General features: G+C 33.1%; 1 protein-coding gene across 1 annotated transcript in view; it reads left to right on the forward strand.

Moving 5' to 3' along the window:
* LOC132728363 (C2 domain-containing protein 5-like) overlaps positions 1–24,374 on the forward strand; it is a 79,028-nt gene extending 54,654 nt beyond the window's left edge. Inside the window, 9 exon segments of the mRNA XM_060714017.1 lie at positions 10,790–10,897; positions 11,752–11,880; positions 12,390–12,476; positions 13,882–14,083; positions 14,801–14,902; positions 17,982–18,025; positions 20,107–20,232; positions 21,456–21,602; positions 23,345–24,374. Coding sequence (XP_060570000.1) covers positions 10,790–10,897; positions 11,752–11,880; positions 12,390–12,476; positions 13,882–14,083; positions 14,801–14,902; positions 17,982–18,025; positions 20,107–20,232; positions 21,456–21,602; positions 23,345–23,467 — 1,068 coding nt within the window. The 3' untranslated portion in view covers positions 23,468–24,374.
* Positions 24,375–24,897: the final 523 nt, after the last annotated feature.

A 24,897-nucleotide genomic window follows, 5' to 3' on the forward strand; every position in this document is an offset into this window, starting at 1 on the left:
GAATTGTTATATAGTCACATTTTTTCATTTTCAAATTCAAAATGATTAAATTGATTATATTTGTATAGCCGTTTATGTAAATGTTTAATCATGTTCAACTTGGGTATTCATAAGCAGAAATGTAAATAGTCAAGGGTACTACAGAAACTTATTGACAGGCTTACCTGAGTCCCTATAAAACAAGTAGACTAATTTACACTTTTTGTTATGCAAGTTTCAATCAGTAAAAATGTTTGTTTTATTTACATGAATGAATGGAGTTGATTAGATTATCACTGAACTTAGGGGTGATGATTTAATTACAGGTGTTTAACAATTAATGACCCCTCAGCCTTAACCAGTCTTTTAAGTGTACCTGACCAGTGTTATGACAGATAACATCAGTTTTAAACATTTAAATCAGTGTTTTTAGGAATTTTCTTGTTGTACTTTATATCAATTAAATTCATCAAAATAAGTTTGGGGCGTCTTTGGCCGAGTGCTTAAAGTTATTGACTATACAAACCACTTGCCCCTGACCAATTTGGGTCACATGATCCTGCCATAGATTTGTGAGGAAGCTATCAAGCTAACTTAGGAAACTTCGGTGGTTTAATTCAGGTGCCAGTCTGTGCCTGAATATCGCATGGAGGGGCACCTAAGGTCGTCCTTCTTCGGTAAAACTGGAAAGTTGCCATATGACCTTAACAGTGTTTTGTATGATGTGAAATCCAAAAAAAGGAGAAAACAAATCTTCGTTCAGTTAAGTAATAAGTGATGAAATATAGATTTGTATAGGTTTTTGACAAGTGTGATTGTGTATCTTAAAATTTACCAAATTTTGATAATTATTTCCTTAATAGTTGTATTAACTAGAAAAAATATTACCTACTGTAACACCATCTTCAATCATTCTCATCATGTAAGAAAATAATATTAATTCACTCCTGGTAGATTCTCTTTATGTAGAATATAAAAAGATGAACAAATTTAAAAGAAAAAGGTGGAGAACTGTCATTATTTCAAATTTGGAGAACTGTCAGGGGAGTAAACAGCTTGTTGTAGAACAATCAGAGGGTAGGAACTAGTCAGAGGGGAGAAACTAGTCAGGGGGGAGGAACTAGTCAGGGGGAGGAACTAGCCAGAGGGAGGAACTAGTCAGAGGGAGGTACTAGTCAGGGGAGGAACTAGTCAGAGGGGAGGAACTAGTCAGAGGGGAGGAACTAATCAGGGGGGAGGAACTAGTCAGGGGGGAGGAACTTGTCAGGGGAAAGAACTAAGTCAGAGGCTGGATCAAGTCTGGGGGAGGGTCTAGTAAAGGGGAGGAACTAGTATGGAAGAAAATAACCTGGAATTTGTGTGATTATTCTCTAAATATTGTTAAAAAAACTTTCAATGTAGAAAACAGCTTCATAGATCCTCATGCACCACATGTGAAATTAGTTTAATATACATGTACAACTTATTGATAAAGAAATAATTATCAATTTTGTCAGTCTCCTCTGATTGAAGAAGATTTGAGCATTCATGGTGGCAAGGTGTTAATGTGTCATTTCTGAGTACTTAAAATGTACCTTATTTTATAACAAAGTGTTCATAGTTAAAACAGCTATACAAAATTCAAACACATTTACATAAACACATACTTTTTACTTATTCAGTTGACTTTTCTTCCGTGTCAATCTGTCAAAAACATTCATCTGCATCATTTTCTCGTGACTGGCACTAAACTTTACTTTAACAGGGTTTTGTTGAAAGACAGCTTGTTTAACAGCAGCATTTTTCTGTGTCAATTTCTGTTGAACTTCCATCTTTCCAAACCTTTGTGTCCTTTTCTGAACAGTTACTGTAGGTTTTAAGACAGTAGTTTGGTTTCTTTGACTTGCATTCGATCTAGCAGTATTTTCCTTGTTACTTTGCTTAAACAGATTATGTTTAGCTTTTTGCTCTGATAAGTCAGGCATTACTGTTGATTTTTCTGTCACTTTGGGTTCATTTATCTTTTCTTTAACTATTGGCATTTCCTTTGCCTTTACATTGGGTTCGTCTGCAGTTTCTAAATCATCTTTCATGGAATTTTCTGGTATTTTATGAGGAGATATGTTTGAGAGCTCTTTGTTGAATGTATATTTAGCCTTTTCAAGTGATGGTTTTAAGTATTTTTGCATTATATCAATATCTTCATCTAGATTTTGCTGTGTTTCAATTTCTGTTTTCTGTTTCATCTTTCGATCTCTTAAGATACTGGTGATTTCTCCATTAGCTGCATAGAATTCTGGAGTCTTCTTTATCTGCAAAATAGTTTTTAACCCTTAACCTGCTGAATTTCTTAAATGGACTTTTCCAATTTCCATTTTGGAACAGTCCATTATCAATTTCAAGGGATATTAAGGCGAGAATTTGAAGTTGGCCAGCCAACGGTATAGAGCCTGCAATGGTTAGACTGCAAGGATGTACAGGCTGGTCTGGCTCTATAATGGTGGAAAAGACTTAACACTTTCCCCTTCAGCAGGGTAAAAGTTTACAAATTTTTAATTTGTGGTAGTTCTTTTTCATGAGTCTGTGAAATACAAGTATTAGCTCACTTAGTCAGAGATTGATCATATGGATCCATGTGGACTGCCAGCTGTGTTTTTTTTTGTCTATGCATAGTTTCTTTAGGGAACAAATCTTTACAAATCTTCAGTTGTGCTTTTATATTGAAATGAATGAACCCATTACTGTCAGTAATACTGCCTTTAATTAATTGCATGTCCTTTCATTGAGCTACCTATAATGACTTACACATTATCTGCCCTATAAGAGGTCAGTTTTAGAACAAGAAATTCTATGATTGTTATTCTTAGTATTGTCAGAATAAAATTTCAATTCCCGAAATGGCTTCAGGCTTTCATTTGCTTTCATTTGTATCATTAATGGAATTTGCAAATTTAGGAATTAGATACTAACTTGGTCAAGAGCATTACAGTCAGCTCCGTGTTCTAGAAGAAGTTTAACAATGTTCGTGTGACCGTTCATGGCAGCAAGGTGTAATGGTGTCATCTCAGAGTACTGTAAAACATACTGCATGTTTAAAGGCACATTACGAGTCATGAACGATTAAAGTTTTTCTTCTTTTGAAATGGCAAACATGTATTTTAGTAATTGTTTTAAACCTGTTTGAAGCTTATTACCTGGAAAAAAAATGCAGTGAATGTGGAATTATTTGTCATAAAAGTTGCAAAATGTAAACAAAGTAGTATTTTGACTTCCATACAAAATACAAAACCAGTGTAACTGTATTTTTTGTCAAAATGCAACAGAACCAAAATATAGCTCAGAAACTTGGACAATCTATTTCAGGGCATCCAAAATAAAAAGCTTTTGAGAAATAAAAATAAATGCATATCTGAGGCATAATGGGCCTTTAAGCACAAGTTAGTGTTTAAGTATATAAGATGGTTATAACATTAAGGAATCAAATGGTGATGTAGGGTAATGTAAATGGAGCTCTAAGTTAAATCTGTCACGAGAATTTTTAAAAAAAACATTAACGAAAAAACAAAAACCAACAACAACAAAGTACTCACACAAATCTTTCAGATAAGGTATACATTATTGAGAGGTAGGAATGATAACAGGGGAGTTGGTTTACACAGACTCTTTAAGGCCCATGAACTCTAAAAAAAACTGTCTTGTTTTTGGTATGGATACAATAAGTTTCTTCAACTGGCCATTTAGTTGGGCTATCATTTGCTTTTAAGCAATTTAGCAATTAGAACAGTCATAGTATATTTCGTTTGAACAACTGTTTCAGGAATATTCCACTTAGTGCACTGTTTCAGGAATATTCCACGTTGTGCACTGTTTCAGGAATTTTCCACTTTGTGCATTATTTCAGGCATAAATCATGCAGTGCTTTATATCAGACACAAGCAAATATTCAAGAATAACCAGAGACCTTTAATCTATTGAACATTCTAATAAGAGTTCTTTGGTGTCTTTACAAGATCTTACCAAAAAAGGAAGAAAGATACCTTTGTTGTAGTATCTATTTCAGCATGAGCATCTATAAGAAGTTTTGTCATATCAAAATGTCCATTGTTTACTGCTATATGAAGAGGTGTCTGGCTGTTCTGATGAATAGAAGAAAAATTAACATTGTTAATATTTCATAACAGTGCATTCTGATTAGGGAAGCAAAACGTAGTTAATGTTTCATCACAGTGTGTCCTCAACCACGATTTGAGGAATATTACTGTTTAATTTAAAATTAGCCTATAAATAAACCTCTAGCCTTCTGGTGGCAACTGAATATACACCCATGTGATCTGCGCCATCTGATCATGGTCTGCACTGTTCCACCTTTAGATCAGTCATTACATATATTGAAATATTCTGCAAAAAATGATAAGTGGTTCTGTCCAGATTGAAAGATGGATAAGTTCATTTTAGATAGTATGTTAATTGTTCAAACAAACAGTCAGAAGGAATGTCTGTGGTTCTTGACTCAGGTGCCCGTTCCTGCCTGAAATAATGTACGGAAGGGCACCAGAGATCTTCCTCCACCAGTAAAGTTGGAACATTGCCAATATTATGACCTATACTGTGTCAGTGTGACCTAAAACCCAGTTAAAAGGAACAAAAAATGATCTTATTAAGAAGGGACAAAAATTATTTGATTCATCAGTTCAGAGGCTGAAAAAGAGCTTGATCTAGGCACATTAAATTCAGACAAATGAAAAATAAATGCAGGCTATAGCCCAGCAAACAAAAGACGTTGTACCAACGTTGTACTGACGTTAGACCCTGACGTTGGGTAAACGTTGGCAGAAGGTTGGATTTGAAAGTTTTTTAGACGTCAGAAACCGACGTCTATACAACGTTATAAAATGACCTTTATCCAACCTTTTCTGACCATAATCCAACCTTTTATGACCATTATCTGACCATAATCCAACCTTTTCTGACCATTATTTGGACATAATCCAACCTTTTTCTGACCATAATCCAACCTTTTCTGAACATTATCTGACCATATGCCAACCTTATCTGACCAAATTTTCTGACCATGATTTAACCTCATTCAAAACTTTTGGAATATGATTTTTTTTTCTTTTAAAGCTCTTTAAGGTATTAGCACACTAATGCATTACCTCCGCTTTGAAGAGTATTCAAATAGGCTAGAACTACTGTTAACTACATTGAAAATGAGGGCCATGGGTTCAATCCCCAAAAGGGTCAACTTTTTTTTTCTTTCTTTTTTTCTTTTAACATTATTTATGTATCTCTCATGTCCCATTTGGAAAGAAAAAAGTGTTTAATTTTGATTTTTTTAATTTATATAGGTATTTATTGGCTAAATTATGCTAAATCTAGTAATAAATATGGTACCTGATATTTTCAAAGTGTAATATAATCAAAACTAGACGGTAAAAGTATTTCATATTTTACAAGATTAACCAATATACTTTTTTAAAAATTTAGGAAAACTTTGAAAACAGGCACTCATTTGGGTAAATTTTAAGAATTTTTTAAATTAGGCTCCCTAAGTAGAAAAATGGTCAGACACGTGGTAAAAATGGGTGGGGTAGGGTAACATTTTTATACAGATTTCATAAATTTTTAGTAGAAACCATAATTTTGCTTATGTGGATTGTTAGTTGAATGGTACTATTTGTTTCTTAACAAAAATTAATGGGAAAAAAATTTTCATTAGAATGTTATTGCAGATTATTTAAAGGTTCCTCATTTCTAAAAAAGAGCCCTCAAAACATCCTAGCTTGAGTTCAGAAAATTGGCCATAACTTGATTTCCGTACGGTAAACTTTGTTTAAATTTTGCATACAGGTGTACTTTAAGGTATACATCTGACCTATGATGTCAATTTTTTAGTTCCTGACAGTACCCATTAGGGTCCTAATAACTTAATAGGGTTAATAAATAAGCATTCTTATGATTTTAGCAATTTATTTTATACTCGGAATCACAAGTACAAGAAATGTGGTACTATAACAAATGCAAGATTTACATAATATTTTTTGAAACTATTAAACTTGACGGTATGTACTTTAATAACGCTTCATGTATCAATTAAGCATGTTTTAGAAATAAGATAAACAAAATCCTTCTTGAATATTAACACTGACATTTTATATAGCAAACATCCATGCATGTGTTTTTTCTTATATCACCACTGAACTGATCACTCTGAGTTTGGGATTGTCAATCATCTATACAACTCACTGATTGTATATTTGTCTTTGTATTTTATAACTGAATATAGATCTGAATGTTAAATGGAACAATATTCTGAATATTTTGTTATAACTATAAATAACAATGATCATGTATCTTCATTAGTATTCTAGCTTCTTTCGTTCCTACACTATGTCGATCTGGGGCATACTTTAAGCGTATCATTATCGTCTCCAAGCTGAGATCTCATCACACTTTCTGAAATTAAAAAAAAAAATAAAATTATCAGTTACAAGTGCAAGAAATAAATCACTTTTACATATTATAATTAAACGAAATTGTAACAAAACTCTCCAACTACTTAAAAAAGATACTTATTATTTTTAATTTAGTTTAAACCATGTAGTTTCGTGTACCTACTGTATATATCTATTAATTTTGATAAAAATGGCTTCGTGAATTTCATTATAAAATCAAGGGTAATTAGATCACTGTATTTTCTATAATATTTTGAAATATACCTGTCACAAAATCTTGGTAGGTTTTCATTTTTCTTTTCCTCTAAATATTTTCGTCTTCCTCCTGAACTTTTGACACATGTTGAATTATCATAATTTTCACAATCTGAAAGACGAAATATAATCGTTTAAGAATTTAACCATGTGGTGGAAGGATGTTTGTCTAATACAATAGGCAAAATCCAATTACAAAAATGTACTATTATTCTTAGATAACTCATAAGCGCATGAAAAACTGATATAATAAATACCAAATTAATTCTACTCCCGCAAAAATTGATATTGTTATTTTTTATATTCAATGTACTTTGTACAAATGCTCATACAACATCAAAGAAATTCACATGTTACTGTCAATTTTATAGATATCATCTCTGCTCAGCATGATCTGGTCTGCTAAGTGTATATAGGACAGACTGGCTTAGTGTAAAAACGTTTTATGATACGAGCATACAACTTGTTGATAAGCAGGCTAATTAACAAACTATTACTTTTATTGATTTATAACTATGATAATGTGTTTTCTGATTGATAATATGTTGTTTGATTACATTAATAAAAAGATAGCTAGTCAAATACAATGTGCTTTTAGATATATCTTACCAAAGTCGTATCATTTACATGTATCAAATGCCATGAATCATTATCATAATATAAGAAACACATGGTATGCTAACAGTATGGGTAAAGTACTAAAATTAACAACGAGTAGTTTAACAACTACACAGATATCAAAATCAAACTGCATCTGACACATGTGTAAATGACTGGCCCCTCATATAAGGGAAATTCATGTTGATAAGAAATAAGAGGAAAATTTATTTACCAGCATTTGAATAATAAGAGTCTTACGTACTGCATTTAACTTTTTATTTATTGATTTCAATTGCTAGGATATTTCCTACCATTGATTGCGCATTTATTTGGCATGGCGATTTAGTGTGGGAAAAATGATCCGATTATACAGACTGTTCTATAGTATAGCAAATGATAAAGTGTTCTTACGTGGAAACAAAAATATTTATCTCGCGAAATCACGTGACATTAAGTTTTACCAGTCAAACATTTCAATGATCAAATAACCATCGAATCCATGCAAACATGCGGTATATTAGCATTGAAAAACAATATATATATAATGTTTGCCTACCTTTTTCTTTTGTTTGGAATATACAACTTTGTCTGTCAACCCGTCGTTTTCTTGTCCGCCAATACAATTGAATTTCAAATCCGATAAGTCGCAAATTCGAATTTACTAAATGATTTTCCACTATAAAATGAAGCCCTCAAAAATGATAACAACTTCATTGTAAATTATATAAACACTTCTTAGACTAATTCGAGGAGATAAGATATTATTTAAACTAAAATAGAGCAAATATATTTCATACTGATCTGCGACTATCCGTTTACAGAGCGCCACCTATCGAATATCGTACGTTAGCCACCCACGTGATACTGTTGCTTTGATGGAGAAAATAAATATATAATGTTCCCTTTCTAAACTTAAACTTAAAATTCTCGTTGTTTATGCTTTCATTTATATATATATTGGTTTCATAAATTAAATTTACCTATTGTCAGATTACCGACCAAAACCCGACGTCGAGTCGACGTCAAAATGAAACGTCTGTTAGACGTCGGGGATTCAACGTCGATTTGACGTTGTATGAAGGTCACCGACGTCGCGACCAAAATTCAACGTTGATTCAACGTTGGGTCAACGTCGGGTGTTTGCTGGGAGTACAATACCTTGATGATGTAGAATATGTTAATATGATAAAAGCTACTTGTAACCTTGTTAGATATGCTGACATCAGCCCCCATGTCTGTCATCTCTTCCACAATGTCTTTACAATCATAGAGTACCGCTGTGTGCAGAACTGTTTACCATTCTTAAATAAATAAGAGAATAACTTAATTCTTGAAATAAATGAAATTTCGTTCATGAAATAAAAATGCAGCATAGCTTTAAGCATAGGAGCCTGAAATAAAGAAGCTGTTTTGACTAAAAAGATATTCCCCCCCCCCTCCCCCCCCCCCAAAAAAAAAAATATATAGAAGGGGTGTTTTTTATTTATTTATTTTGTTTTAATTTACAGTTCCTGTGCTTAAAGACACATTATGGCTCAGAAGCAAATAAAATTTTCTTTCTCTAGGAAGGGTTTAGATCATGAGTTTTCTTATTACATTTAAAGAATGGTTTAAGAGCCTATTAGATGCTTATCTCCTTGATGTGAAATTATTTGTCATATAGATGCAAAATGTAAACAAAGTAATATTTTGATTCCATACAAAATAGTATAGATCACTATTACTGTACCAAATGCCAAAAAGCAACAGAAGCAAAAGATGGTTCCAAAATATGGCCAATAAGCACCTTACTGAAAACTATGACAGGACACCAAAACTTTCAAGAACAGGAAATAAAAATCAAAGCATTTTTAAGATATGATTGTTTTTTGAGATTATACTAAAGACACTGCTTCTTGAAATTTAGTAAAATAATTTTTGTAATTAAATCTTCAACTTTAAAAAAACAACCTTTACTTACAATTATTATATAATATAAACAAATGTTTTTCCTATTTTTACAAATTATTATATCACAGTCATGGTATCCTGTCCAAATTTCTTTGACAAATTTGAAAAACCAGTGGTAAAACTTGGAAAAAAGTAACTTTTAACATGCATGTGAAAAATGGAAAAATTAGAAATATATTACTGTATCAGGACAGTCTATATCTGGTACAAATTCCAGTAGCATCTTGACATCTGAAATATCTCCCACCTTGACAGCACAACATAGCTGCAGTACATCATCATCTATCAGGGCATAGGACATCTTCTGTCAACCTGTTACAGATAATATAATAACATTTTGAATTTACAAAAAACAACCACATAAATTAATACAAAAATAAAGTCCCAAGATAAATCTTTTTAAAACCCAAGAAGTTAGTTTATTTTAGAATTCAGAATTTATTTTTATAAACAAATATTTCTATAAAAATGCATTAAACCAGAAACAATAACCCTTGATGGAATTTTAATGAAAACAAGAAATAAATCAGATTTAAAGCATAAATTTAGGTATGCATCAAAATAATGATGAAAAAATTCTAAATAAAATGATGATAAAATGAAAAAGGTTATCTTACCTAACGAACAGAATCTTCTGATTTGAGTACAACATTCCTTCCTACAGGGCAACCAAAGTTTGTAACCTCATGGCCATAATTGCATCATTTAATTAAGGATAAATACATTCATGAAAATTGAATTATCTTATACATAGCTAGCTGAATTAATGACCAGTGTATACTACCATCAGAGTATAAAGCTAGGCTTACCAGGGCATAATTTAATTTTGTACAGCCTGCATGGTTGGTATTACTGTGGGAAGCTCAATTTTAGTATTTTGATATTGAAATCCCTTAAAGTATGAATGGACTGTTCCAAAATGTAAGCAATGGAGATGTCCATGGACAAGTCTATTTTGTAAATTCAGTGGGGGAAAAGGGTAATACAAATTGATAGTAAATATATCCAAGTAAATCCAATTTGCATGTCTGTTTTCAAGATATAGACTTTTCTTCAGTAGTTGCAATATACTCATTCATTCATTCATTCATTCATTCATTCATTCATTCATTCATTCATTCATTCATTCATTCATTCATCCATTCATTCCTTTGTATATTCATTTATTCTTTCTTTTTTCTTTCACTGTCTCACTTACTCATTCACTTACTCACTTATTTTCATACATTTGTTACTTTGCTGTTTGTATGTTTCATTCATTCATTCATTCATTCATTCATTCATTCCTTTATATATTCATTCATTCATTCTTTCATTCATTTGTTCTTTCACTGTCTCACTTACTCATTCAATCACTCACTTATTTTCATACATTTGTTACTTTGCTTGTTTGTTTGTATGATTCATTCATTCATTCATTCATTCATTCAATAAGGAAATCAATCAGTCAATCAATCATGTAGATAAAGGTGTTATTTACTTGTGATCAAATAGTGTTCACTGTTGAGAAGATGACATGATAACAGGCACAATAAAATACTTATTATATCAATCTTGTTGTTTATTTTCAGGATTTTTCAGGTCAGCCGAGTCCTCACAGTGTATATACAGATGATAGTGATGATGAAGGGTCAGATTTAGAGTTATCTGCTGGTAACAAGGATACTTTTGTCCTAGAGGTAACATATTCATACATTTATATTGCCATATGTAACAGAAATACCAGAAAACACAGTGATTTCTTTACAGTCTTAACCCTTTGAATTGTTGCAGTGATATTATCTTGTGTTTTCTGTCCATATAACCATTCAGGCCTCAAGGTTATAAAAAAAATTTCTGTGATCCATCTTGAATCTTAGGATTTTCATTGGTCAATGAACATTCTGAGTCGGTTTCTGACCAATCAAATACCTTAGATACGAGTTTGAGCTTAAACAATTTCTTGATAATCTGAGACCCTGGTCAGTCTGCTCCTCATGAGTGACGTCCCACCCAACACATTACCTTGGGTCAATGTCACTTAGACTAAGAACATATTTCTATACCCTCACTACTATTTTTATACCCTCACTACTTCGAGGGAGGTGGTATAGATTTTCCCTTGTTCATCCTCCTGCTGTTGATATGTATTCTGTATACATATCTAGTTCTTTAAATCTTTATTATACTCTTTATGTGCAGTATTTAACAGTTAAAATGACATGAGGAGCATCCATTGATGTTACATTTATCATTTTTGTGTCGCCTCTACAGAGTAGTGGCGACATATAGGGATCACTTCTCCGTTGTCTGTCTGTCCGTCCGTCCATCACAAAAGCTTGTCTGGACTACTCCTCATAAACTTCTGGTGCAATTTTATCCAAACTTTACAGGAATGATCATTACCAAGTCTAGTTGTGCACTGTCTGTCTGTCCGTCCGTCTGTCACAAAACTTGTCCCAACATGAAATTGGCCATTTTGAGGCGACACATGTGATCACTTATCGCTCTTGTTTTTTTTATTATTTTGAAAATATTTTTCCTTGTTTTACAGGTAGATGACACAAAGGATGATAATATACAGGCCATGTTACATGACACTCCTCACCCTGCTGGTATGGATTTGTGCAATACGGAGACGTGTCCGGGCATACAGTCACGACTGTTCAGTCATAATCTCCAGGTTTATATATAGTTTTGTTGTGATGTAATAAAATAATAGGTGTTCTACCGGATGTAAATAGTGTTATCATAAAGATGTATATAAACTACTCACTGGTTGGTTACACATCAATATATAATCAAATACTTGAAATGTAAGTCTTATACATGTATATGAGAATCAAGTAGAAATAAACAGCCAATGTAAATAACAGGCCCGCGACTTATTAGCAGTCTGGCCATTAGTTGAGTAAATATAAATATTTGCTCCTTTCATGCCTAAGGCACTAAAATTATGTTCATGATAATGCTTTGCTTGATGCTAGCGCATAATTTACACAAGCAGACTAAGAGAGTGAGGCAACAACCTTGTCCTCAAAATTATGATAAAGTGTTCATTCCGTAAGTTCATTTGATGCAACATAATTTTATTAAATCCTTAATATTTATTGAAGTTATAACCAAATATTTTGTGGTCTGATACCAGACAAATATATTTATATAATCAACTATGGTGTGTATATTTTTCAGATGTTTACACAAGTGTACAGAAGAAAGATTGATCTAGAGCAGCATATGAAAACGGATTTTAAAGAATTCTTTGATGGGGTGTATAGGGTAAGATGGTTTTTAATTTCAATGAAAAAATAAACTTGTTAATGTCACAATTATAGAGGCAGACCAGCCTTTAAGGAAACTTAATATGAATAAGTATTTTTATGAAGGTCAAAATATTACTTTGTTGGCCGGGTTGCACAGGTGCAAACCCGGGTTATAGTATGGTGAAGGTTGGGGGGCGGCTGGCTGGCAGATGAAGAAAAACTTTTCGTAACAGTTTTCTCAGCAACTACTTATCACAGCCTCTTGATATTTGGCATACAGCATTGACACGTGGTCCCATACTGTGGGATTTGATTTCAAGTCTGTCGCTCATCCACTTCCTGTTAGTCTTCTTAGTTAAATTTTCGACATTAATGGTCAATGGTAGGAAACTTTCATAACAGTTTTCTCAGCAAGTACTTATCACAGCCTCTTGATGTATGGCATTTAGCATTGACATGTGGTCCCATACTGTGGGATTCGATTTCAGTTCTATCGCTCATCCACTTTCTTTTTATCGTCTTAGCTAAATTTTTGACATTAATGGTAAATGGTAGGAAATTTTCATAACAGTTTCTCAGCAACTACTTTAGCAGCCTCTTGATAATTGGCATACATTATTGACCTGTGGTCCCATACCATGGGATTCGATTTCAGGTCTGTTGCTCATCCACTTTTTGTTTAATGACTTAGTTAAATTTTCAACATTGATGGTCAGTGGTAAATTTTTTTCTTAACATCACAGCATTATGATATTTGGTATACAAATGCAACCTGGCCTTTTCTGTCTTTGACCCATTTCTTCATTTTGCTACTTTTCTGACAATTTTTTTCACACCTATGGCTATTTCCTTAAGGTAACAAGCATCTAAAATTCTTTTAACCATTATCTAAGCAGTATAACATTCATGTTTGCCCTTTCTTAAGAAGTAGAAATTTAAGTAGAAATTTATTTATTTCCGAGACATAACTTGCCTTTAAGGGTGGAGTATTATATACTTGCTCATGTGTATCGGGCCACTTGCTCATGTGTATCGGGCCACTTGCTCATGTGTATCGGGCCACTTGCTCATGTGTATCGGGCCACTTGCTCATGTGTATCGGGCCACTTGCTCATGTGTATCGGGCCACTTGCTCATGTGTATCGGTCCACTTGCTCATGTGTATCGGGCCACTTGCTCATGTGTATCGGGCCACTTGCTCATGTGTATCAGTCCCACTGTTGAACTGTCCGTCAGTAGACAAAAGAAAACATTTTTATGCTTCATTTACTTACGGACAGGGGATTATATTTGCCCGTTTCTATTGGTACCACTGTTGAGCTGTCAGTCTGTAGACTAAAGAAACAGTGGTATTGGAGAGCATCCCAATGTCTTATGGACACACTTCTAGTTGGTGTTTAATTCTATATATGTTTTTACAGAGATTATTCTTCAAATTACGGAGAATGATACCATGTTGTCTGTGTAATCTGGTATTCAGCGTTGACGCTCCTGAAGAAGATGAGATTGAGGTCGTTGTCACGGGAACATGTGTTGCCATTGACGACAGCCAACCACAGAGCAAAGCCGTCACTGATACTCCTGTTAGTTCTTCTGCTTCAAATAAACAACTGTTAAAATCTGGTAAGACATTCGATTCTTATTTTTGTTATGTACATAAGTCATGTTAAAATTTGGATTTTCATTTTGAATGGTTTTGTATGATACAAACGGCCATTTATTATTTCAACCCTTCACTTGGTGTGACCTTGATATAGTTGCGATGGTAATAATTTGGTAACACTTTCATGTACTGCTCAAAGGGTTAATATTTTGAGGCATTAAATTATTTTCCTTGAGTTCTGATAGGCTGATTAAAGATTTTTAAATCTCAAGGGAATGCCAAATATTTACTATTTTTCAGTGCCATGCTTACAATGGTACAAATATGCACACAAGTCAGATACCCAGAATTTCATTCTTGCAACATTTACATTCTTACACAGTCTGTTTTATATTTGTATTAAAAGTATTTGTGTAGTTTTCAAAAGTTTGCAATGGAACTTTCACTAGGTAAGCAAAATACATATTAAATGGTTGTGCTTTAAATCACACTGACAATATATTGGTCTTAAGGAGACTTTCCAGGTTTTTATTGGTCAATGGTGGAGAAAAAACTCAGTTGCCCCTCCATGCATTATTTCAGACACAAACGGGCGCTGAGGTCACCAACATTCTCTAGGCTAGCTGCAAAGCCACCGCAGTAAAGAGCAAGTATATTTAATGTTACGATATTCATTTACATGTATAGGTTAATCATTTGTATAGAAAGGTCTACAATTAATGACATAAATCTTCCAGCAAATGTGTCGGTTGTTGGAGCCAGTGGGGAGAATGTTGATGATATGATGTTCCAAATGGAAGAGGTCACAGAGGGGTCAGCCTCATCTGCATTACATAAAGGTTTGATTCATTCTATTTATAGATTTCTATGTAATACAAGGTTTCATGTCTTAATTACTACCAAAGAAAAGAAATGAAATAAAAGCGTTACTCTAAATACATGTATAGTGAATTTAGATTTTGTGAATTTAAGTATTGTGAATTTAAATATTGTGAACTTAAATATTGTGAACTTAAATATTTTGGACTTTAATATTGTGAACTTAAATATTGTGACTTAAAATGATGTAAACTTAAATAATGTGAATTTAAATTTTGTGAATTAAAATGATGTGAACTTAAATATTGTGAACTTGAATATAGTGCACTTAAAAATTGTGAATTATGATAATGTGAGCTTCAATATTGTGTGAATTTAGATATTGTGAACTTCAATATTTTAAATTCAAATATCATGCATTTAAATATACTGGTTGGAGAGATAACTCTGACACTAAATCACATATTTTTTGCAATATTTTAATTATCTTCCGGTATATTTTAAATATTGAACCACCTAAACAAAGTTCAGTTCAAAGACTTTACATTACACTACAAAAATATGTATGAAAATGGAATCTGTTACTTCTTTAAGGTCTTGAATGAGGTATACAAAACATGGTCTTTTTACCCCACAACAGTAGATAAAGTCGACACTTAAATTTTTATGTAAAAAATGACTGGAAAATCAGCATCAATAATTTATTTTTACATCTTATATGGTTTCACTTTGTTTCCAGAATTTTGTACTTCACAACAGCAGGTGTCAAGTGCCGTGTGGCAGCCGTAAAAAGTTGCCCCGTACTTCACTTCAGTGTTGTTATATTTTCTGGTCCTTCGGGATCATTGATGCCAACACTATAAAGTGTTGAGAATTGAGTACCGCTCAAGCCGGTGCTAGGGGGCGTGAGGGATGTTGCACTGATTCATTATCTCTCATGTACAGACTCAATCAAACCGAGTCTGCAATTCTTATGTTATTTTGTTGTGATTAATGCTTCCGAGGGATCACTTTGTTTCCAGAATTTTGTACTTCACAACAGCAGGTGTCAAGTGCCATGTGGCAGTCGTAAAAAGTTGCCCCGTACTTCACTTCAGTGTTGTTATATTTTCTGGTCCTTCGGGATCATTGATGCCAACACTATAAAGTGTTGAGAATTGAGTACCGCTCAAGCCGGTGCTAGGGGGCGTGAGGGATGTTGCACTGATTCATTATCTCTCATGTACAGACTCAATCAAACCGAGTGTGCAATTCTTATGTTATTTTGTTGTGATTAATGCTTCCAAGGGGTCACTTTGTTTCCAGAATTTTATCTATTTTTTGTAAATACAGTAGAACTTCGGTAAGTCGAAGTTAGAGGGACTTGCGTAAAAACTTCGACACATCGGGACTTCGACTCATGAATCGTTCTGAATTTCATGACAAAATTTCAACCAGTGACTAGCCCTTATTATAAGATTTATAACGTAACCAATTTCATATTTTTCTTTCAATTATTAATCTGATATTTTACATTATGCAATGATAAATATGACATGTTAAGTAACTTTTCACGGCTAATTATTTGAACTACCTGTTGACGTATACAATGAAGTTACAAAAGGCGTAACAATACGAAAGGACAATAACTTAACCAGCTTATAGTAAATATTTCGCATGTGATTATCACGCGACACCGGGTCACGGAAGTAGTAATGATAGTTCTTACTGTTTACATGTACTTTCAAATACTGCTACGTCAATTAAATTAGTACCGATTAAAGCATTTTTTCACTCATTTAAACGTATACAAAGGCTGTTTGAACACTCGGCTGTGTAATTAACACGTGTCACTTAAGTTGATCGGAAATCGTCTTCACGGCCAGAACAGGTGTGAAAAATGTCTCGAGATCGAAGGTGCCAAAATAATCGAAGAACTTCGACTTATTTGTGGTAAATTGTACTAGATTTATTCTATACGGACCACGAAAAAACTTCGACACATCGAAAAATTCGACACATAAAAATTTCGACTCATAAATAGGTTTTCATATGGAATATATAAGAGAAAAAATCGGGACTTTCATTTTACTTCGACACATCGAGAGAATTGACTAATCGAAGTTCGACTCATAGAAGTTCTACTGTATTTAAACAATTTTTCAAAATCTTTCCCAAGTCAGTGGCCTGTGGTCAATACATTTCTACCTACCTTATTGTAATTTAGTAAAAAATCGTTTTGAAGCAGTTTTTGCCTACAAAATGTTTAGGTAATTTGAAAAACATTAAAAAGTTTACCAAATTATAACAAATCATCACATTCTGTCCTGTTCCTATACTATTAGGTGACCATATGCTTGTTTGTTGAAAAACAAAGCTATAAGAATTATATTTATCAAGTGTCGGGGCTATCTATGCGTCAGAGTTATCTCTCCGACCAGTAGTGAACTTAAATATTGTTATTTTAAATATTGTGAACTTTAATAGTGTTGATTTAGATATTTTAAATTCCATGATTGCCTTGTTATAGAGTTGACAATTTGGATTCTGTAGGTTGCAGGTCCAAACCCAAGCTGCACTATTTTAAATGACTAAATAATTGATTTATTAAACAAAGGCACTGCATGGCACTTAAGATAACATTGGAATATATAAGATCTTGTTTTACACTGTGGTTTTTAAGATTGAAATAATCATGTACTATGATCCTTTTTTAAACAAAATGGAAGCTGAACAAGCACATTTAGGAAATTCATTTTGATATAAGTTAATAAAAGCAAGAACAAAAATTGTGAAAATGTATTAAAAAGTAAAATGTAGCAAATTGTGCAAAGAAAATAATTTACACATTGCATATTGCTCTTACAAGCCATGTACATGTAGATTACCAAAAAGAGGGCAAAATATGCAAAAAAAGCCATATTTTGTGAATAAATATGATGAAAAATACTGCAGAACCTGTCAATATCACACATTACATGAAAATTATAACATTTATCTGAAATATTTTTACTTTTCTTAAAATAACAGTACAATTTTCCTAAGTTTAATTTTCTTGAAATATTTTTACTCATCTGGAGGCACGCAGCTTTTTGAGTTTATTTTCATTTTAAATTACAGTTCCAAAGATTAAAGCTGAAGTATTAAAGAAGAAACAATCTCAAGTAAGTTTGTTAGATATACTTTAACATCTTTCATTAAGTTAAACATACATCTATTTTAGTAACATAAAACATCTTTTAAGGTTGGATCATAAAATTGAAGTGTGTGTTGGTTAGGGTATGGTGGATGATTCCACAAATTAAGTTGGCATGTTTTGAACTCATTGTGCCTTATTTACAGTTTCGAAGCTGCTGTGGGTTCGTATCCCGACAGGGACTTTGGATTCTTGCATGTGAGGAAGCTATCTAGCTAGCTAACGGAACATTGGTGGTTCTACTCAGGTGCCTGAGGTCTTCCTTCATGATTAAAGCTAGAAATTCGACATATGACCTGTACTGTGTTGGTGCGATGTAAAACCCAACAACAAAAAAAAATTAAATAGATTGGGGGCAGGAGAGAGTTGTATTCAATGAAGAGTCTGCTAATGGATATTGTCATGTTAGTGCAGTAGTAGGGTAACTTGCATTGATATAAAAGGAGGTAACCCTTTACTGCACTAAGGTGACAAATTATATGACCAAAAGGATGACATGGCCAAATGGTTGAGATGTTATGTCCCTCAACCTAAAAGATTATTGGTACAAGCCCGTTCTAGTTCATATTTCCAGAATATAAAAACACATGTACTACCATTGGTGGAAAAAATTTGTACCGTTCTATTGAAAGCCAAATATTGACAAATATATCAAATTATATAGCTAGAACAATGAACATCATTGAAATATTTGTTATAAATGTGTAGGCGTTATGTTAATAATAATAATAATAATAATAATAATATCTTTATTTAAAGAAGGTTACACATTAAGAACATACAATAACAATCATATATATCTTATTTCCAATGTGGCCTTCTGAAATAGAAAACAACAACAACAACAACAGGACATGCATAGGTAGAAAATTGAATATATAATATGTAATATTTAGAATATTACAACTCATATACTTTCGACAGACACTCAACAATTTGTTTTAACATATACATATATTGCATCATTCGTTCGTTCATTCGTTCGTTCATTTATTAATTAATTCATTCATTTATTCATTCACTCACTCATTCATTCATATGAACATCAAGATATGCTTTGTATTTTTCTTTAAAACATTTAAGGTTATTAACATTACGAATATTTAAAGGTATGTTGTTCCAAATGTTCATGCCATAATAAGAAAATGTGTCTTTAATATAGTTTGTTTTAGGTCTTGTCCATAATACAATATCTTTTCGTGACCTAGATCTTAAGTTATATATTTTGTTGTCGGATAAAGTCATCAGTTCTGTCATATAAGTCGGTGCCATGTTATTTAAAGTTTTAAAAACAAGCACCGCCGTGTGGTATTTACATCTGTCAAGGAACGGTAACCAGTTAAGAGTTTCGAATAGATTTATTGACGGAGATCTTTGTGGTTGCTGTAAAATGATTTTAGCAATTCGTTTTTGTAATTTACAAACATTATTTATGTAGTTTGTGTTTCCTTTACCCCATATAATACAACAATAGTCCATAATGGGCAATATATATGCATTGTAAAACAATAATTTCATATCAAAGTGCAAAAAATACGATATCTTTTTCAATAAGGCAATTTTTCCGTTAAGTTTTTTACAAACATTGTCAATTTGCAAGTGCCATTTTAAGTTGTTATCTATGCAGATACCCAAGACTTTGTGATCAGTTACATTTTCAAGAGCTATTTCATTTATCTTAAGATACAATTTTCTCATAATATTTACTTTTTGTCTTGTTCCTATTACCATACATTTTGATTTATCTGGATTTAAGGCCATATTATTTATTTTGCACCATTTGTCAATGTTATTTAAATGATCTTGAAGTTTTATTTCTACTATGTTATGAGATATTGCGTTAATCAATTACTGTGTAGTCCAAGTAGTGGACTTAATAGTGATTAATATACATGTACTAGTATGTTGTAAGAATTTGCTACACAAATGAGATTTTATAGATATGCATAAATTAAATAGATACGCATAAATTAAATAGATATGCATAAATTAAATAGATACACATAAATTAAATAGATACACATAAATGTATGGTTTTATTTCTTTCAGGTTTTTGGTAGAACGTTACAGGGCATACAGATTACACCATTAGCGTATGTTCCCGGAGCTAAGATAGAAAAATATATCGGCAGTTATAATTTCTTCTTCATACGGGAAACTACATCTGTGAGAGAGGTGGGTACACATGGCAAATTAAAGAAGTGTCAACAGTAGTTTAACATATACAAATTTTGTTTTAGTTTGATTGTGTGGAAGCTGTAAGCTTATTGAAACAGCATTGAATACGTTCCTGGAACCATCTAGTACTAAGTAATGATTGTAAAGTACTTTGCTCAAGAAAACAACTGCTTTCCCCTTAAAGGGTTTGAACCCACGTGGTCAGCAATCTTTAAATTACAAGTCCGAAGCGTTAACCACATGGCCATGCCGCCACAGTAGATATGGAATATTAAACTATAGTCAATGAACACTGTTTGATTATTATGTATATACTTGATATTAATTCTTTAAAAATATTTAGATTAAAAGCTATTGTTCTAAGTTAATAAAAATTCATTTTGTGAAGCTGTAAAGCTAAGTCAATGAAAGTCAGTGGTTCTACAATGATGTCCCTGTAAAATTGCATGAAGCATGAAGTGTCAATTAGGTTGTTTTTCTCCAATTAGCAAAACTAGAATGCTGTAATGTCACTGAAAAATGTGGTGTCAACATAATATTATATGTATAGTAAAATTTCACCTCTTTAATAAGGATTTCGTCAATATAAAGGAGTTTTTGGGAGTTTCTATCTTCCAGTAAAATTTACTGTGAGCCAGTTTGAGTTATATTATGGTAAAAGTTTAAGTTAGAGCCCATATGTGCTTGCTAAATGCTGTTATTCAAGTAGTTTGACAAGTTTAATTTAATCAGTATTGGGCAGTTCTAAATGCAGTGAGGGGCAAGTTCATGAAATATACTTCAAATTCAAAAGTATTAGCATTAAATATTTTGTATTTTATTTTCATTATTGATGAAGTCTTACTGTAATGTTTTCCAAACAAAACAAATCTAACATCAGCCAATATCGTAACAATTGGTTATTTCTGGAATGTTATTTTTTTAAAGGGCTGGGCATTAAATTATTTACAATCACTCATCCTTTATTGCTCTGTACTGAATTCTGGTTATAAACGGTTTAGAATTATTAAATACCAAAAATTGTGAAAAATAACATTTGGGAAATAACCAATTTATTACAATTTTAGGCAGTGTTAGAAATTTTTTGGCAGGAAAGCATTGCAATAAGACTATCATAAGGAATGAGTCCTGAATATTTTAGCCAATATCTCCCTACCTTTAATTTTATAGTGTTTGTGATTTGTTACAGACATATCTGAGATTTTCTGTTTAATTCCCAGGTTGGGGGTGTATGTGGTTTTATGCAGAAGTTTATCATGGAAGTTCTAGCGATTGTACGAGCTCATGTGTCCTCGCTCGGAGGTAACGCCCTGGTGGCGTATAATTTAACACAATGTGTTCTGCTGACCAATGAACATAAAAACCAGGTAAGTCTTATTATTTGTTATGTAATTGTTAATATTCTGATTTATCATATTGCTTAAATCTTTGGAACAAAGTATAACTAGAACTGCCACTATCATGGCGTGAATACCCCCGCATACCACTTTGTCAGAATCAACAGTGGCCATTTAGAGCTCAAGGACAACCTCCCTGCCAAATCTGAGGTTACTAAGCCAGTGCATTGCTAAGTTATGTATTCTACATGCTTCAAATGTGAAAATGTCAAAATCAATACATTGCGGACAGGACATTCTTTAACAATTGAGAAGAAAAGCTTTTTTTTGTCAAGGTCCCTGTGACCTTGACCTTTGACCCAGTGACCTCAAAATCAATAGGGGTCACCTTATAGTCATGATCAACATCCATGCCAAATATGAAGACTGTGGGTCAAAGGAATCTTAAGTTAATGGGTGGACAAACTTTTTGAAGTCAAAGTCCCTATGACCTTGACCTTTGACCCAGTGACCTCAAAATCAAAAGGGGTCATCTACTAATCATGATCAACATCCATGCCAAATATGAAGACTGTGGGTCAAAGGAATCTAAAGCTATTGGGCAGACAAACTTTTTGAAGTCAAAGTCCCTGTGACCTTAACCTTTGACCTGGTGACCTCAAAGTCAATAGGGGTCATCTACTGATCATGACTAACCTCCATGCCAAATATGACGACTGTGGGTCAAAGGAATCTTAAGTTATTGGGCGGACAAGCTTTTTGAAGTCAAGGCCCCTGTGACCTTGACCTTTGACCTGGTGACCTCAAAATCAATAGGGGTCATCTACTAATCATGACTAACCTCCATGCCAAATATGACGACTGTAGGTCAAAGGAATCTTAAGTTATTGGGCGGACAAGCTTTTTGAAGTCAAGGCCCCTGTGACCTTGTCCTTTGACCTGGTGACCTCAAAATCAATAGGGGTCATCTTCTAATCATGACTAACCTCCATGCCAAATATGAGGACTGTAGGTCAAAGGAATCTTAAGTTATTGGGCGGACAAGCTTTTTGAAGTCAAGGCCCCTGTGACCTTGACCTTTGACCTGGTGACCTCAAAATCAATAGGGGTCATCTACTAATCATGACTAACCTCCATGCCAAATATGAAGACTTAGGGTCAAAGGAATCTTAAGTTATTGGGCGGACAAGAAAAAACCGACGGACAGCCGTCCGGCCGAAATGGAATAAGGGGCCATTTCTTTTGTTATTTTCTATTGTTTAATAGAGGGCCAATGGCCCCTTACTCTATTGTTACGGAATGAACTCTATTGTTCTCTTTTGTTCTGTTTACAGTTAGATGGCCCCCTATCCGTTTTCGGTAGTGCGGACGGACGGACAAGCTGATTCCAGTATACCCCCCTTACAACTTTGTTGTGCGGGGGTATAATTAATCGGAATAAAAAATTAAAAATGAATTGTATTATGTAAATTTGTAATCAGTAACGACCATGCTGACAACATCATAACGGTATGGTTGAATATGTAGTGTAGATAAGAGGGAGCATATATAGAAAAAAACATTGCATGGGGATCTTGTTCTATTATTTGCATTAAACCTAATTAATAGTTAAGTCTTTTACAAAAATTTCATTTGATTGTTACTTATTGTGTTTTAAAAGTTGTAGTTTTATGCCCTTGAAACCAAAATAACAAAATTTTATTTTAATTATTACAGCTGAATACCAGTTTGATGAATTACGTTTGATATTTTTTTTGTCATTTGCATTTCAGAGTCAGTGTCTGATAAACGTGTGCGGTGACGCTGTTCATGCTGTGAAAGAAGGGGAGATCACTGCTGTAATACCCGAACATGTTCGTAAACACAGCGATTCTCCGATTTACGTCACCACATGACATTTTCATAGACAAATCTTGGTGATAATTATATATGGATGGTGATGATTATATATAAATAGTGATAAATTAATCTAACCAAGAAAGCAAGAGAGTTGTGTCTAGGAACTGAAAATTTAAATCGGCAGTATTTTTAACCCTTATTCTGCTGAATTTTACAATGGACTTGTCCAGCTTCCATTCTTTTGGAACTGTCCATTTCCAAGTTTAGGGATATCAGTGATTCTGTGCTTTATACTACTTATACTGCATAACTTTTGTTAATGAAACTAAGCAAGACTTATAGAATTGTGAACAACTAATATTAAACTTTTGTTAACAAAGAGGCGAGGGAAGATAACTCATATTTGCCATTTGATCAAATTCTAATAGTATCTGGTAAATGGGGCCCAAACTTGAAGCGTTATATACTTAATATGTACAATTGACTTTGACTTTTGAACTATTTGGGTTTTTTTAATAAAATGTAGGACTAAAAGATGCTATATTTAAACTGCTATTAATATATAGAGGCTGAATAGGCTACCTATATTAAAGACTGTGTAGTGGCATTCAAATCATCAACTTAGGTGTGGGAAGTAGGGTTGAGGTGTATTTTGAAGGCCAATTTGGGGGACAGGGGTTGAAGCACATTGTGAAGGCCTATAAAACATAGTAACATATAGATCACTGCCATGGTATTTTGAACAAATTACAATATCAATGTCTTTCTTTTAAAGAATATGGACCCTCTGCTATATTTGTATTTTCTCAAATAATGATGTCATAATGGCAAACACCCTCTCATGCTACCAAAGTGTAGCTAAAATTAGGTATTAAGGAAACTTTTAAAAGTGGTTTCTCTTTTATGATGATATTACCAAAGTATTATTTGTAATTTACCTAAACAATAGGGTTCGTAATCTTTAAAGTTTGTTCTCAACTGTTAAAGGGACTCCACCGAGGTTTTTTGACAAGATAGGGCTGGAAATATTTTTTAATGTACCATTTGATGATAACTCTGGACCAATAGCCTTTGTGCAAAATCAATCATTTGCTCAATCCTTTCCGGAATATTTATTTTAAAAGTGAAATTTGTCCAGAAAGTGAAATCATGTTAAGAATTGCACAAAAATACGATTTCCAATTTCATTCTGGGAATTTTTATTTCTTTATTATCTTTTGCATATTTTCTGTTTTATGTGCCAAGAATGGATCTATGCAAGAAATTATTATTTTATGTTTTTAGGCTTTTGACCTCGTTGGAGCTCCTTTAAATTTTTAGGGCATATTTTCAAGGCCTATAACAACTAAACCTAAGTTCCATCATCATCTGTAGTATTATTGCCGCTCGATATATAGTACAGTATTCATATAATAGAATAAGTCCCATGCTGTTAATGAATAGTATTAGCATATACTGACCCAAGCTACCTCGCGCAATTACCAGA

Source organism: Ruditapes philippinarum, unplaced genomic scaffold, assembly GCF_026571515.1.
Source record: "Ruditapes philippinarum isolate M1 unplaced genomic scaffold, ASM2657151v2 ctg6265_1_1_1_1, whole genome shotgun sequence".
NCBI classification, from domain to species: domain Eukaryota; kingdom Metazoa; phylum Mollusca; class Bivalvia; order Venerida; family Veneridae; genus Ruditapes; species Ruditapes philippinarum.